The 17,133-nt window shown below is 35.5% G+C and overlaps 3 protein-coding genes across 3 annotated transcripts; 1 reads left to right on the top strand and 2 right to left on the bottom strand.

The window, feature by feature from the left end:
• Nucleotides 1-201: 201 nt before the first annotated feature.
• Nucleotides 202-4,626, bottom strand: LOC105157147 (HIPL1 protein). The gene is made up of 7 exons (XM_011073457.3): nt 3,920-4,626; nt 3,641-3,798; nt 2,312-3,109; nt 2,015-2,231; nt 1,354-1,532; nt 1,019-1,260; nt 202-731 (listed from the first exon to the last, which is right to left on the bottom strand). The coding sequence occupies exons 1-7, from the start codon at nt 4,008-4,010 to the stop codon at nt 323-325; spliced, it is 2,094 nt and encodes a 697-aa protein (XP_011071759.2). The 5' UTR covers nt 4,011-4,626; the 3' UTR covers nt 202-322.
• Nucleotides 4,627-9,415: 4,789 nt separating this feature from the next.
• LOC148788590 (putative E3 ubiquitin-protein ligase HIP1) lies at nt 9,416-9,901 on the top strand. Its single transcript, XM_088879032.1, has one exon. It carries the CDS (start codon nt 9,416-9,418, stop codon nt 9,899-9,901), a length of 486 nt encoding a protein of 161 aa, XP_088735158.1.
• Nucleotides 9,902-10,419: 518 nt separating this feature from the next.
• Nucleotides 10,420-15,960, bottom strand: ELF5 (proline-rich family protein). The gene is made up of 9 exons (XM_011073434.3): nt 15,683-15,960; nt 15,141-15,234; nt 14,690-14,775; nt 13,415-13,464; nt 13,231-13,300; nt 13,063-13,144; nt 12,498-12,913; nt 11,798-12,325; nt 10,420-10,947 (listed from the first exon to the last, which is right to left on the bottom strand). The coding sequence occupies exons 1-9, from the start codon at nt 15,764-15,766 to the stop codon at nt 10,729-10,731; spliced, it is 1,629 nt and encodes a 542-aa protein (XP_011071736.1). The 5' UTR covers nt 15,767-15,960; the 3' UTR covers nt 10,420-10,728.
• Nucleotides 15,961-17,133: the final 1,173 nt, after the last annotated feature.

Here is a 17,133-nt window from a genome sequence, read left to right as displayed (position 1 = left end):
GTCGAGTTGACTAAACTCGACAAGCACTGTAAAAAAAATGAGAGAAAAGCACTTCTGGGTTTTATGTTACAACTGACAGGAACATATGATGTTGTTCCTTAAATAAGTAACATATATATAGTACTGTAAGGATTGATACTCCAACAAAAACTGTCTTCAAAGTCTATCTGAGTGCCTAACATGTTCAGGCAAGAACTGTACTTCACTGGAAAAATGGACAGTAATTCTTTTATTTGTACATGTAATAATCACAAAGAATGCGAAGTGTGGAAGAATATTGCAACATTAACTCAGTGCTCTAATGAGACAAGTTTACAGCAATTTAGACACAATTCACCACAAACAAGCACAAAAATGAAATCAAGAGAAGCAGAACAGTCTCACATGGACCTCTCAAAGGGCTTGCTTTTGAAGGAGGGGGAGAAGTGGCTGGGCCGGGGGACGTAGCCGTTGATGGGGTTTCTTTTGCACACTTGTAGTTGCAACGACTGGGGCGAACGATCCTGTAAACTCCGCTATTCGTGAGGAGGTAGACATCCTTGTTGTTATCTTCCCCGAATGAGAAAATGTAACTCAAGGCCGGAAGTGGACTCCCAGGAGTAAACGTGCAGCTTATAGGCGAGTTGCGGGCACAGTTAAATGGAATCCTAGTACTTGTGAAGTTGCCACTGTTGACGGGGTTCTCTGTGCCTGCCCATATTGGACCGGAATAAAGATCTGCAAACAAGTACCTGCAAAATGAGCATCCTTAGTTTTAGTAACAAGTTTAATACATATAATAACCTGCAAGGTGTGTGGATCGGTTGATTTACAATGGCTTTTGTGTATGTTTTATTTAAGGATAATTACATTAACATTCTCTGAGATATGTAAATATTACAAAGGAACCCCCTAATTTTAAAAAATTACACAAACCACCACTTGCAACCATTTTCTGTAATGTACAATACGACTATACCGAATGCAGCGTAGTTATCCTTTTTGTTAATATCAATTGTTTGGAGAATGAATTACTTACCTTCCATACATACAAGGATCGGTGATGGACCTATAGAAGTAGCCACCAATGATCGATGCTGAGCCCTCGTTTGAGTTTACATCCGAGTGATTATATCCCATAATGGGGAAGATTGGCCTGATCGAGTCTACTGAAGTATTTCCTCCAGGTGACTGAGGAGGAGTATAGAGGTAAGGGCCTTCATAAACACGCCATCCGTAGTTTCCGTCTTTGGTGATCAAATCGACCTCTTCGTATCTATCCTGTTGACTACATACACTACTTCAGCAACCAAGTCATTTGGAACTTATGTTTCAGACATAGAATGATGTCTGAAATAGAACCAAATACGGTACCTGTCCATCATCTGCACACACAAAGTATGACGGCCTGGCAGAGTCGAAACTGCAGCGCCAAGGATTTCGTAGTCCTAGAGCCCATATTTCTTTCTGCAATTCTTTGTCTACAGTGTAAGGGTTGTCCGTTGGAATAGAATAGTTTCCCCAAAGACCAAGCTGTCCAATTTCAGCTGCACCTGAAATAAATGTCCCAAATGCAAGAAGAAAGGGGAAACATCAAGAATTTGATAGCAGAATATAAGGTCTCATTACGTGTTTCTCACGAAGCTAAGCTGTACAAGGTTTATCATGAAGAGGGCTGCTAAGGGATTCCTTGGACATCAACTCATCAAGTACCGAAAGATTGTTCTTCATTTGTTTCTGATTTCAAATAACTACTCATGTTAGAAGGAAATAAACAGCAGACCATGGAGAAGTGACATTGAGGTCCAAGCACAAAACATAAGAAACTACTGTAGTTCCGTGTCATTTGTTAATATCAATGGGACATAACATCTGAGTAGAATGCCTAAAAGGTGTGTTTTAGGCAGTAAATAGTTGTGCATATTTATTAGATTGTATAAGTTCATAACGACAGATAACTAAATTTGATATCTAACAAACATATACTTATACATGCATTGTTATGTTTTCCACGATCACATAAACTATAACTCACTTGGGATCTTGTCGATGTCAAACCTCATTATCTTCCCAAGTAAAGATTTCTTGTTTTGTGAAAAGTTATATGGATCGCCTACACCCCCACCGTCTCCCATCATGAAGTATAAATAGCCATCATTGGGTCCAAAAAGAATTTGGCCTGCATGATGTGATGTAAATGGAAGTCCCATGGTGAATATTCTTCTGATTTCTGAAGGGATACCACTTGTTGCCTGATAACAAGACATCGAGTTTCATGCATAGCAGATAAAAGAAAAGTAAATCTGCAAAATATCAGGTCATTTGCATATACCGAGGAAGGCTGGGATGCGGTGCCATTGACCGTATACTCTGCTATAACACTTTGATACTGGCAAGGCTGTGCACCATTGTCAGGATCTAGCGTTGATGGATCACAGTTCACATCAGAATTACACGCACACCTGCCTGCACAGTTCGGCCACTTCGCCCTGTCACAGTTAAATGAAACGAAGAAACGACCGTTCTCTGTGAATCTTGGATGAAATGCAATCCCCAAAAGTCCTAACTCAGTATCAAAATGAACTTCATCTGTTAGGTCTAGAAAAGGGTCGGCCTCATCGAGCTCCAATGTCCCGCCTGATCCCTCTTTGGGAATAGTTGCCAACCAAATCTTCCCTTGCTGGTTCGAGAAAAAGGCACGGTTTGAGCCGTCCGGGTGACCAGCCATGTTGAGATAAGATCCGTTGGCTATTTTCTCTAGGCACATACCACTCAAAGGGCTCGGAGTTCCAGTACTGTTTAGTGTAACGGGCGCACCAGTGAAGCACGCCGCTCCGTCATTGGATGCACCGCCGACAGCGTTACAGAAATCTGTTTGTGATTGCCATAGATCCGTCAGTTTTGTGGAGTTGGAGTTTCTCAGCGCTCCAGCTCTGCCTTGCAATGAAGCGGCAAAGGGTGAGTTCAATATAGAGACATTTTGGCAAGTGCTCCATACTTGAGAACAGTAGTCGTTTCTAGCTTCGTTAGACTGCGTTGAGTTTGCTGAAACCGTAGAGTTACACAGCACGGGTACTGCTCGAGGAGCAGAACCGACTCTGAAAAGCTCGGCTGAAAATTGATCACACCTCTGTAAATAGTGAGATACAAACTACTTAATGCAAAATTCTGTCATTTCAGTGCAAGATAAGCAACAAACAGAATTCAAAACATTCTTCAGACTTGTAAGGTACACATAAACGACTAACGTCGAAAAATAAGACATTAATACTATAGGAATGATTGCAAACAAGTATAAGATTTATGGAAATATCAAGAACAGAAAAAGAATCAAGTGGGCCTGGCATTGGATTGGACATTCTTAAAAGGGATGTACCTTAATCTAAAAATAATATCTGGACAATTTCATACTCCAAAGATCCTAACACTAGAAGAAAATCATATGCCAGCAGAACAATCAAGTCGACAATGCTCAGATAGAAGCTGCAACAAGCAAAACTGCAGAAGACCTAACAAAAACTGATCCAAGTGGATTCAGGAAATCAAGGATTTTAACATAATGCTATATCAAACATCATAGTACAACCCCTTGAGACAACAACAAATCAAGAATCAGCAGTGGAACCACATTAATTTTTGCGAAGCTCAAATGTTTTCTTACCGCGCAAAGGATAGATTTAAGGAGAGAAGCACAGCCGGGATCTGAAATGTTCATTGATTCAAACTGCTTCTTTATACTCAAATCGTCGGTGTCGTTGCAGCATGAGGTGCCATTATAGGGACAGAACTGCAGATGAGAGCTTGGAATAAAGGGTGCTCCTGCAACACACAAAAAGTAGGAAAAAACACAAAAATTCAACTCACAATTGTGTTCCAACAACTGAAAGATTAAAAGAAAAACACAGAACTTCAATCAAACAGTTGGAATGTCACACTTAACTTGAATCAGTACACAGAGGGAGACCAGAACAAGAATCAAGAAATTGCAGCAGAATCAAGAACAGAATACCAACAAAACAACTGCCTCCCATGATTTCAAACACAGAGTTCCAGCCCAAAAAACACCTCCCTTTTCAAGAACTACATGAAAGATACTCAAGAGAGGGACAAGCACAACCCCACAAAGAATTGACTACACAGACAGAAACAAAGATTGTCTGCAACAAAGCCAAGAAAAGGGGTTTCTAGGATTCAAACATCCAGCCCATCTGACCAACAATTATTGGTCATAACAATAGAAGAAAAGAACAAAAGCCCCCATGTTTATCCAACCAAAATATGTTCTTAAAGTTGCTGTCTTTTTCTCTTACTCACAAGAGTGTTTGACATTTTCCCTTCTCAACAAAGATGGGATTCCATCAACTTGCAGCAAACAGTCCACAAAGTTGACTTCAAAAACATTAATTAATAGAGTGAAAAAATAATGAAAAATATTATACATATATATATTGGGTAGTTGGGAAGAAAACTGGTATTTCTTCACAAAAATCCCTGGCTGGATGGATGAATCTTGGTTGGTTCACAGGAGTAATAGTGTTCCTCATTGATTTCCCAATTCCCTCCCCCATATAAATTCATCAAAACCTCATAATAATAATATAAAAGAGTATTTCAAGGAAACAGATGAGTAAATAGTTGGTTAGATGTTCTCAAAAGAAAATGTTAAAATAAAGACAGGCAAATCAAATCTTGATGACAACTTTGTTTATACATATGGACCTCTGTCTCGTGCCGGTTGCAACTTGCAACAACGTTTGACTGTGCACGATAATATATGTTCCTTTGTGATTGACTGAAGTAAATGCAACTGTGTAGCACAAGAAATTCATCAGTCCTATGTCTATGAGATTGTGTTCACATTCATTTCGTGTTTTCACCGAATTTTCGTTGAAGATCAGATGATTATGCATCCAAATCTCTAATCATATACATTGCCAACTTAATCCTGTGAATGGGCAAAAGTATATTTTTATATTGCTTAGCTCTCTTTTTGGTTTGAATGCATTTTTTATTCGCAACTTAAGTTATTTGACGTTTTTTTCTTTTAATTTTATAGTGTAGCATTATGACTTTGCATTTTTTTTATTTTCATAATTTCAGTTATTTTTTTCGTCCGGAGTTCACCTCCACCCAAAAAAGAAAGAACTCCGACTAGAAAAATGATTGAAATTGTGAAAATTAAAAGATGTAGGATCAAAATACTATCATAGAATATTACAGTACAAAAATGCTGGCAGAAAATAAGCCAATAGGAGCAGTAGCCCCAATTTTAAAAGATCGAGTGAGATGCACACATATTTTTTCCGACGAGGAAGGCGAACTCCGATAAGAAAAAAGAACTAAAATCACAAAAATTAAAAAATGTAGGACCAACGTATTATCTTATAAAATTAAAAGAACGAAAATATTAAATGACCTCAATTACGAGACAAAAACTCCATTTAGCTCCCTTTTCTGATAATCAATTTTGAGATTAAATTATAACAAAACCATATTTTGGTAAAAGCTATAATTTGTAGGTTTAATCCCACAGCAATTAGTTTTCATCTAATTACCTAATATACCCATTAAATTATACAAAAACTACTTGACATGAGGTTAGTTTTGAAATTTGAAGTTGTATAATTAATTATTGAAATTGTGAATTTAAAAGTTACAATAACTTTTTTTTAAAATTAATTATTTTATAATCAATTATGCAAACGTAAGGCCAAACAAGGCCGTAGTCTAGTTGTGTCCAATTATGTTGATGATTAAGCTTATTTAAAGTGTAAATTCACCGAATTTCTTGATTTATTACTGATTTATAAGAGGTTAAATAATATTTTTATAATCAAATTATTTTCATACATCTTCACGCATGTTAATGCATGTGAGGAGGTATATTTTCACCATTATAAGGGTAGTTTAGCCCAAAATAAATTATTTAACCTGTAATAAGTCAGTAAGTAAATCGAGTGTAAATATCAATTTTCATTCAATTTTTTTTTTTTTTTGTTAATATCAACAAATTCAGTGAGTTTTGACTAATGTGAGGACTTATTTATTAAATGAAAGCAAACCTCAAAAATTTCAGATACAATTTTTCAACCACGAAAGATATACTTGTAATTACACCAGATTTAAGGGGAGGAAGAACAAGAGGTCAAGTTTTAATTAGTTCTACTTTTTGCTGTTTGAGAATTATTGATGTAGTTACACTGGTGGTGTCAATTGCATTATACATGAGAATTGACAAATCAGTTCAATTTAGGCAAGGTTTTTATGATTTGATAAATTTGTCTTGTTATAGGGTTTTTCTGGACATTTCCGTATCTTATCAAATATTTAAATAAAATTAAATAAATAGAGTACCAAATAATATTCCCACAAAAATACTTTAAGAGAAAATTGCACTTTTGATCCCACTTGATAGGGTCGACACTTTTAGTCCCAAATTTAAAAATTTTGACATTATTGGTCCTTTATCGTTAAATGTAATGGCAAAGGGTCATGTGCAGTTAGTCAACTGCTTTTGACTTGACAAATAAATGCCCAATTTTTATTTTACCTCTTATATTTTTAAAAAAAGGTTAAAACCCTCCACATGTTTTAAAAATAGGCTAAAAACTTTCCGTGTTTTGTGAAAACTTATTTTGAACTCAATTTGACTAAAATACCATTTTTAATTTTATAAATTCACCCCCATTTGTTTCTTGTAATTTGATATTATTTTTTTCCTTCCACCTAAAAAATAAATAATTATACTAGAAAAGTATATTAAATTTTTAAAAATAAAACTAACAATAAATAAAAGATTAATATACTAAATTCATCCAAAGATAGATATCTATATGAATATAAATATTAGTCAACTATAACGATTATATATTAATTTTTCATTTAAATAAATTATATTATTTAATATAAATAATAGGGTTAATTATATTTTGACATCTGAACAATGGTCGTTTTTATACTTTGGCATCTAAATATTTTTTGTGTCAAGTTACCATCTCAACTTTGTGAAATTTTGCACTTTATCATTTATAACTGTTTCTCAAATAATTTTTTTGTATAAAAAAAAATATTTTTCGTATATATGTTATGTTTTTTCGACAAAAAAATCAATAAAAAGAAGGTCATATATGACAAAGTGCAAATCTCGCAAAGTTAATATGGTAAATTAACAAAAAAAAAAAAATTGATGGAGTAGTATAAAAACGAATATAGTTCGATTGGCAAAATATAATTTATCCAAAATAATATTTAAAATTAAATAGAATTAGCCATATGGAATAAGAAATTTACCTTTGTTCCTTGGTTTATAACTAAATATTCAAAATAATATTTAAATGTATTAAAGAGAAAATATTTTTTAGAAAATGGAATTTATTTTTAAGTTTCAATTTTTTTATTTTTTTTTTAAACTTCAAATTTATAAATTATAATTTTTTTTTTAACTAAAATTAACCCCCTACCCTTCATCCCCACAACCTGACTTCCTTCCCTGTGCAAAGCCTAAGTCTAGGCAATGGCGGCGGAGGGAAGTGGGGTGAGCGAGGGGGTCTAATGGTGGGGTGGGTGGGTATAGATTAATTTTAGTACCAAAAAAATTTAATAATAGTTTTATCTTTTAAAATGTATAATTTTCTAAGTTCTTAAAAACTTAAAATATTAATTTCAAATTTTAAAAATTAAAAATAATTAATAAAAAGTATTAAAATTTTATTTTAAAATATGATATTTAGTTTAAATTATTATTGTAATAGATAATATAATTTATTTGAGAATATTTTCTTAAGCGAGAAAATAAAAACAAATCACAAAATAAAAATATATATATATAAAAAGGAGGGTGATTTTTATAAAGTCATAAAAGGTATTTTGATCAAATTGAGTTAAAAAAAGAGTTTTTTGAGACGTGGGAGGTTTTTAGTCTATTTTTAAAACACAGAGGGGGATTTAAGCCCTTTTTAAAAAGTATAGAGGGTTAAATGAAAATTGGGCATTTAGTTGTCCAATCAACACTTTTGACTAACGTCACATGACCCTTTACTGTTCCATTTAATGGCGCAGGATCAATAATGCCAAAATTTTAAAATTTTGGAAATAAAAGTGTCAATCTAGTTTGTATTTATATGTGTGTGCAAATACTCTAATTGTTGTAAAAGTTGAATATATTATGTTGTTTTTTAGTATTTTTTGAGTTTTCTTTAATCAGTTTGTAAATATTATATTTAAATTTAATTGGACTAGAACTGAGTGTGAAAAAGCTCCAACAAATTAAATATAAGTTGAACTCGAACAATTTTATCATTTTATAAGTTTGTTTTATACCACAAATTTGAATCGGGATTTGAATTTTTCGAAGCGTGGGAGACTTTTAGTCTATTTTTAAAATACAGAGGGGGTTTTTACTCCTTTTTAATAAATATAGAGGGTTAAATAAAAGTTGGGCATTTAGTTGTCAAGTCAACAACTGTTGACTAACGGCACATGACTCTTTATCATTACATTTAATGGCTTAGGATCAATAATGCCAAAATTTTTAGAATTTTGAGACTAAAAGTGTCAATCTAGTAAAATAGGGAACAAAAAATGAGAACAACCCTATCTAGTAGGACCAAAAGTGCAATTTTACCAATACTTTAACATAAACATAAAACTAAGCTATCATCTCAACACTTATCATTACCTCAATCACAATTTTATGATTATTTGGGGAACTAACCTGCAAAATCACTACAAAGAATTACTGAATTTGTAGCGAATTTAGGAACTACTTTTTTTACTTTTGGAACGATTCTTAATGGAATTAATTTGAACCCGTATTCCACTTTCATTGTTATAGACGACGTTCCTAATATTTAAAAACGGTTAAGGGTGGACCGTTCCTGAAGTGGAACACAATACAAAAAAAGATGGGATTTAGGGTGGGTTTTGGAACAATATTTTTTTATTTGGAATGGTTAGAGGAACACTAAATTTATTTGGAATGGACTTTGGAACGGATGTAAAACCAATCGAAATCCGTCTTTGCAATTGCCGTTACAAACTCTAGTTCTAAACACTCAAAAAACAATTAATTATACATAAAAACAATTAATTAATATTTTATTTTATACAAGGAAAGTTTTCTAGTTCTGTTACCTTACAGAGGTTAATAATTGTAGCCGTTATGTTAATGTCTTAGGATTCTTTCCTGAAATTCAGTTTAAACCGTTGTAGCCGTTGGGGACCTTCGCCCCCAAGAAACTCTTTTCTCGGATTCCTCTGATTCTCCAAAACCCATGACGACTCAATTATGGTAACTTCCAAATCCCATGAGGACTCAATTATGGTAACTTTTACTCTATATATATGTGTGTGTATGTGCAATAATTTTCAGTCATCACTATCAGTCATCTCTACTTTTCACATCAAATTTCCCATTCATCATCAGAAGCAAACGCACATGATGCAAGAGATCATGCTCCCTCACCAACTTTACTCCGCCGCCAGATCTGGCGGCGCTCGGAATGTGCCCCGCTTTCGAGGTCTTCTTCCCCATCAGATCATCAACATCCCTTCTAATAATCCTGCACGGACGCGTCAGCATGGTTACGTTCAAGTTCAAGAAAGGAACTGGTTTCAAGAAGACGAAACTCTGATTCTTGATATTGTAACAGTACCGCGAAGAGAGAATGTCGGAAGAGATGGAGGGTTGTCGGAGAGACTCATCTTGAAGTATCTGAACATGAGGGATTGTCGTGAGGTTAACAACGACGGCGAACCTAAGATCTGCGTCGTGTGTCAGGATGATCTGTGCCAAGAAAATAGTAGGATCGGAGTGGTCGATTGTGGGCATGAATATCATGCTTCATGCATCCGACAGTGGCTGCAGCAGAAGAACGTTTGCCCCCTCTGTAAAGCCATTGCATTGCATTGCCCTGTTGATTAAGAGCAGAGTTGAAGAACAGCTTTACTGAGGAAGATGTAAAGAGACATGTGACACTATGTACGAGATACTTCCAAGATTGTAATGGATTGAGAATGTATTTTTCATGTTTCTTTGTGTTTCCTTTTGGAGTATTATCCCATCTGAGGTCTGTTCACTAATCAAGTAAAGAAATTAACTAATCTGAGTTGATTCCGATATGTTATTCTTGCAACTTGTTTGAATGTTTATTGGACCAACCAAAGATTTGTGTTGTTATCTGATTTCATTGTTAATAGAATTCATGCTGCATTAACTTTAATTGATTTGAAAACTAATATTGAAGCTTGAATAGATGGACGTATTCATTCAAGAAACAGAGATTTAATTCAGACAATCTTGTCTCGAATTCCCGTTCTGCCAAATACTATTGAACAAACTATGCATCTCCAGCTTTGGCTTTAACCTTTTCTTTCACCTTTGTAAACCAGAGGCGTGTATATGTCTGTGTGTGTGTGTGTGTGTGTAGAGAGAGAGAGAGAGAAAGATTAAATACATGATATTGGTAAAACAAGGTTCTTCATAAGATACAATTTTCTGTCTTGACTTAACAGTAATGGTGCCAGCTACAAGTAAGCAAAGGAATAAGATCTGTGACGAGGATAATGTGATAAGGGCGTAAATGTTAGCCCTCTCCAAACGGAGTATGCTTTCTAGTCTCTAACAATGAACTGAAGGGCTACGATAAGGGCAAAAAGTTTAGTATAACGGTTAATGCATCCTGAACCATAGTAGAAGCCCTGTACATGCAGCATTCCTCTCATCATGCAATCCCATCATCTTATTTCCCCTCAGCTATCAAGAGCACCAAGTGCTTTCATGTCCTCCAAGAATGCCATATATGAGTCGTCAATGCTCTGTGGTTTAGGTGCAGAGGACAAGCTAGTTGATTCGTGCCTTGTAATAGGCGGAGCTACAATGGGCCGGTTGGATGGCAAAACAGTGGACGACGTCTTTGGCTTTGGTTTTGGAAGGGCAGACTCTCTCCTGACTCGTACAGATGCAGGAACCTGCAGTAGAGCAATGCTGATGTTACGACTTTCATGAGATTACCGATAGTTCATAATTCGTTTTTAAGAGCCATCAATAATTGTATAGGACTGTATGCTAAGACAAACAGTATTAACATCACGGTATGCCATCTGTTGTTTCTTTTCCCGTGTCTGTATACTATCACATCCTCGGTCTATCATGATTTTTGCTTTCCTATTGCACAGGCCATGAGGGTGTGTCCAATATACTTGTCCTCACTTAAAGAGAGCAGTAAATTATAAACTCATAACTAAGGATAAGAGTCATAACTAATATAATTAACAAGATTTTAGCTTTACCTCATCCCCGAAAGAGTACAGTCAAAGCATCTGTCTACAGTTTATTCCTTTAACACAAGCCTTTCTGTGCTAAACCTAGTCATCAATAGATTCTGCATTCATATGTTCAAGTTTGACATTTCAACACTGGAGATTGCAAAGCTATAAACTAGTATCCTAAATTCAATTCGGGTAAAACTGGCCAGAGAAGGGAGAATGGAACCAGACACCAAGAAAAGGTATTTTAAGCTTGAGGAGGAGAACGGGACAGCAAGAGCAAGAAGAGATGGATCATAAAGATACAGATATGTCGGCCAAGTAGTCTCCTTCATAGTGACCTAGGTAACATGTTAACATTTTGAACATTTGGCAACCAAGAATATTAGACACAGAAACATAGAATTGCTAGAGTGACCATGACTTGCACTTTCTTCAAAAAATTTTGGGTAACATTAACACAGCATTAGATGTGCATCAAACTATTTGAAGCTACAATGCTAGATTCTGGTGATAAAAATGACAATGTATACACAGAAGCATATAATCTCACCATGGCTGTGAGCTCTGGAGTATGCTGTGCCAGAGGCCTCTTTACAACAGTGGATGCAGCTGATTTGACGTATGATGGCTTCTGAGGAGCAGATGGTCTAGCAATGAGGTCATCTTGTGGAATAGGAGGTGGACCAGGCGGAAGCGGTGGTCTCATCATTGGTGGGGGTCCAGGGGGAGGTCCAAAAGGTGGTCTTGGTAATAGTGGGACCATGACTCCAGGAGGAACAGGTTGTCCAGCAATTCCAGGAGCAGATAGCGGTGGGCGCATATCAGCGGGAGGCGGTGGTGGTGGAAAGCGTGAAATGCCTGGAGGAAGTACATCAGGCTGTAAATTTGGGCCCATGGCAGCTCCAGGCACTGGTGGCTGTTGCCTTAATGGAGGTGGTGGGGGAGCCATTTTCAGCATTTCTTTGGCATCAAAATGACCTTTCGTATCAGACTCAGAAGACGACCCTTCAGGTTGACTATCACCCAGCTTCGGAGGCAGCCCTACTGGTGGAGGCGGTGGAGGAAGAACGGTTGGCATCTATAAGAGACAATTAGCATGCAACACCCGTCAGCTAAAAGTTATTATAACAAACCAATTATATGTAGATGATCTATTACGTGAATTACATACATTCCCCCCTGCCACCAAACTGTCATTTAGGTAAGAGTACTCAAAGTAATAATTCGAGAACAGTCTGCAAAAAGCATACCTGGATTGAGTTGCTGGAGGATGAATCATCTGATTTTGAGGCATTCTCAATACCAACAGTACCAGGGGGAGGTGGTTGAGCAGATTGGTGGATAGGTGGGGGTGGAGGAAGTGGTGGACGGGCAGCAAGCAGCTCTTTAGGCGGTGGGCCAGGAGGAGGTGGTGGTGGAGGCAAAGGTGGTGGAGGCAATGATGACGAAATGTCCGTCATTGCCGGCTTTGGAGGCATTGGGGGTGGAGGCGGCAAAGGCAAAGATGTAGGCATCATAGAGCCATCTCCAGAATCTGAGCCTGCACTAGGCAATGGAGGTGGTGGAGGTGGTAAAGGAGGTACAGATAAATTAGAATCCTCTGTTTCTGACTTTGATGATGACGCAACATTACTTGCTGAAGATTCTGGTAAGGGTATCCTAGGTCCTGCATAAGAATGTGAATAACAAAATCCAAATGGTGAGAGATGAAAGGAGATGAGTTGGCCTGGTAGGAGAGAGCAGAGAGAGATACAAATGAAAAAAAATAATAATAAGAGAAACATTTTTCTTACATAAAAAAGGACCATAACACACCTATTGATGATTTAAACATAGGAGGTTTTCCAGGTGGAGGAGCTCCAGAAGGATTCAGAGTTGGGTGATAATAGACTGAGTCCTGCATCAATATATTGCTAAATGTGGGTTGACAGATCAGCAGAAGAGTTCCATATAGTAATACCACCAAAATTGAAATGAACTTACTTCAGGTCTGGGATGCTTGACTCTTTCTTCCTCTTCCGCAGTAGCCCGCCTTCGAACAGGTCCCAAGTGACTGTACGAAAAGTGACGCCATCAGATTTAAAAACTAACATTAAATACAAACATACCTTATGAATAAAGATAAGTTTAACTATTTTAAGGAGCACAGACAAAAAGGCTTCCTCACCTGAACATAACTGGTGCTTCGCCTTTTTCCTTCATTTTTTCTTCATATTCCTTTACACCACAAGATAAGACTGTTATGAACATTCTATTTCTAATGAAAGTAAAGGGGCAATAGAAGGAATTAAATACTCATGAATCATATAGTGTATCATCTCCTTCCAAGGATTTCAGGGGTCTCCGCAACAGCAATTCACAAAAACAAACACAAGCATTACAGTTTTCTAGGAAATGTAAACCATAAAGGCCAAAAGATATCCCAAGTGGGGGGCCTGAACTGTTGAAATTGATATCCAAAAAAGGTCAAAAGCTCCTATTCTAGGCTATCTAAGATGTCTTTTATACAGCCAATGATGCACCTCCATGAATTTGATCTCTCAGCCATAAGTTCATGGGTTAAAGCCACAAAGTTGGAATAGGAGGAGTTTTGGGATGAATTTGTGGGATTTTACAATGGTTCAGGATAAGAATAAGATCACAAATTGATGCATCTGGGGGCAGAGCTGGTACGGAATTTTCACAGTCCGAAGTGGACCGGTTTTTAGTTGAATATCTTGGTTGGATTGCTTGCTTTTTCTCTTTAGCTGGAAACTCATCTTTTATTTTGTTGAATTTCTTTAACCAGAGGGTGAAGTTTGGTGCCATACTGTCTTACTTGTCCTGTATTTTCATGAGGTTTACACACACACAAATTCAATTATGCCCATAGGGCCATACCATAATTAAGTTCACTGAGTTCATATTCAACCTTACTACCAACTTTCTCTTATCAGATACTGGTATCTACTCCTCTACTTGAAGTGATATAGAAAAGATGGACATTTCCCAATTCTAACATATTTTATCAAACCAAATCTTCCCAAGACCCTTACAAGTACGAACATTATGAAAGGGGAGCATGAGCAGTACTACAGACTGTTGAAGTTAATCAGCTTCAAATAGTAACAGAATGTTTTCATTAAAAATAAAAGCAACCAACCTCATGTGTCAACTTGATACCAAATTACTACCACAAAAATCTTCATATAGACATAGTTGAATCAATAGGTGTCAGTTAAGATAAGAACAAATAAGGCAAGTCTTACCACATCTGCACTCACTACATAAGATATATGTTTACGTAATGCCTTGCAAAGTTCCAATCTAATATATGTTTCTTGCATGACCATTCTCAAATACAGATTTATTGGCTACAAGTCTTGAGCTTGCTAATGTCTAGAATTGCTATACTAGAAAAAATGTTATGAAATACACTAGATGGCTTAAACTAAGGAATTACCTTCCTTTTCTTGAGCACCAGATTGAGTGTATCTTCAAGTTGTCTCTTTTTGTGTTTTCTAGCTTTGTCCAAAGCACCATCTGCCTCTGCAAAAATTTATAGAACACAAATCAAGATACAATGTAGACAATGAGAATCTCCTTCCCCCTCCTGCAATGGAAAATTTTCCATGAAATGCATCCAAGTGAATACTACTACTACTACATGTAAAACACACACCTAAACCCTCAGCTGAAGACATCAATTAATTGAATCTATGAATTGTTAGGTAAAAGTGCTTTATCATTACATTCCACCGGTTTAGGAATTTTCTTGTTATTTCCATAGGATAGCTAATATTACAAAGGTCAACCAGCTCAATCATAACCCGAAAAACTCAAGTTACAGTGTTACACTTCTCTATATAACAAGGAATCACCAATGAGACAAAATGCACTGCATAATGACTTACTCATTGCTTCCAGCTTCTGAATCTGCTCCCTCAATGTCTCAGGATCCTTTTTCAAGATTCCAACTTCCCTCACCTTCTTCCGCTCCTTTTTGTTCTGTACAATAACATTGACACCAATTTCAGAAGCTCTACAATGCACAACTATGCTTTCTAATACTATACCATTTCCCTTTTTTTTATGAAAAGTTACGAAATATGCCAAACAATACCACTCTAATACTGTACAATGCAAATATAACTTAACCAAACAACATGCTCAATTTCCTCTTTTCATACAGAAACATCTTAAGAAATAGCAAAAGAAAGAAGTCTGGGTCATCAGCTTCACTAAATGCCTATAAGAAAAGCACCAATTTTCACAAGTTAAACTCAAATGTCAAAACAAAACCAGCTAAAACCCAAACAGAATTTAAAAGGAGATCCAACAACATCTCCCAGAATTAAAGTTCACATTGCACAAATAACCACAAACAATTCCACCAGGCAACAAATACATCAACATAAAAATCACACACGAACCAAACAAAAAAGAAGAAAATTACCCGCTTCAATTCCTTCTTGCGCAGCTCCTTGCGGTAAGCATCGGTAGGGTTCATGGTTTTGCCTCCCTTCGTAGTCTTCACCATTGTGTCGGCTATACACTAATTGCCTAATCAATCTTCTTCCCCCTGCTCGTTCCCTTCAATAAGGAATTTCAGACGGCGATTTACACCGCTAATACCTCGTCGTGAATCGATTTGAGTGTTTCTACAGAGGCTTTCGCGATACGGAGAAAGATGGAAGAGGAGAATGATTTTTTGGTTTTGGGGATATTTGGGTACAGTGAGCTCCCGGGTCGGGTTTTATTTGGTGGGTGGGCCGCTCCTTTCTATGTAAACCACATTTATGTGAGTACTAGAGGTGGCAGATGAGTAGAGCCAGCTCGATTTTGAGCTCGACTCGAGTTCGAACGCTAAGTTATGCCTGTTCATCAGCTCAATATTTTTTTAATTTTATATATAATTTTGTTTTTAAATTTTTTATATATTTAATTTTATATTTAATAATTAATCAATTTTATAATCAAAATTGACCATTTATTATAATTATTAATCAATATCATATATTTTATTTTGGATAATAATAAATTATGGTACTTTTATTTATACATTTAATATTTGTACAAAAATAAATTTAATCAACAACTTAATAAATTATAATATTTTTTATAATTAAAAATTCTTATTTAATATGATATAAACTTTATGTTATATTTTAATATATATTTGTATTACGTTATACATTTTTTAACTTGATAAGTAATTCACTTATGATTTTTTATTATTTATGATTTTATATCAAAAATTAGTAATTTCTATGAATTAATCTAAAAATATAATAATAATAATAACAACAACAACAACAACAATAATAATAATGATGATGATGATGATGATTATGATGGTTGAACAATTCTAATTATTATTTTATTATATCTATAATGAGATTAAGAAAAATTAATCAATAATTACGATATCTTAAAATTTGGGCACCCAATTCATACGAAATTTAAATATATACAAAACTGTGTCCATCGGGCGGTATGATTTAAAATCACATGGTCTGATTCAACGATACACCGTCTTGAATGATTACTCTTATATTCCGAGTACGATATCTCGACATATGTATATCCAATAAATCTAAAACTTTACCAAATATATATTTTCTGTAAGTTTTAACATATCTAACGGTCTGATCTGAATTTTGATGGCTCGAGTAACCCATGTTGTTCAACAATGTAAGATGATAGTTACATCAATGTTATACTAATATTTATAAATTTATAAAATTTGCAGATTGTGAACATATATTAATTTCAACTATAAAATATTTTTATGTATTTTAATTGCATTATTTCAGATAATTGATACTTTTTCAATAACTTTAAACTGTTCAGAATGATTTTTTTTTTTGGTACTATTTACTAATTATATTACTACTAAACTAATCA

The sequence above is a fragment of the Sesamum indicum genome, linkage group LG3, assembly GCF_026168435.1.
Source record: "Sesamum indicum cultivar Baizhima isolate 11 linkage group LG3, ASM2616843v1, whole genome shotgun sequence".
In the NCBI taxonomy this organism is placed as follows: Eukaryota; Viridiplantae; Streptophyta; class Magnoliopsida; order Lamiales; family Pedaliaceae; genus Sesamum; species Sesamum indicum.
This window is presented reverse-complemented; position numbering and strand designations above follow the sequence as displayed.

Coding starts and splice junctions, on each gene's coding strand:
- LOC105157147 (XM_011073457.3), bottom strand. CDS start 4,010: ATGGGAGGCAGTTGTTTTGTTGGTATTCTGTTCTTGATTCTGCTGCAA. Junction 1,533..2,014: donor TGACATCGACAAGATCCCAA/GTGAGTTATAGT, acceptor CATTTATTTCAG/GTGCAGCTGAAATTGGACAG. Junction 1,261..1,353: donor TGTGTGCAGATGATGGACAG/GTACCGTATTTG, acceptor TGTAGTCAACAG/GATAGATACGAAGAGGTCGA.
- LOC148788590 (XM_088879032.1), top strand. CDS start 9,416: ATGATGCAAGAGATCATGCTCCCTCACCAACTTTACTCCGCCGCCAGA.
- ELF5 (XM_011073434.3), bottom strand. CDS start 15,766: ATGGTGAAGACTACGAAGGGAGGCAAAACCATGAACCCTACCGATGCT. Junction 13,465..14,689: donor TGGTGCTCAAGAAAAGGAAG/GTAATTCCTTAG, acceptor TGTGGTGTAAAG/GAATATGAAGAAAAAATGAA. Junction 13,301..13,414: donor GAAGCACCAGTTATGTTCAG/GTGAGGAAGCCT, acceptor CTTTTCGTACAG/TCACTTGGGACCTGTTCGAA.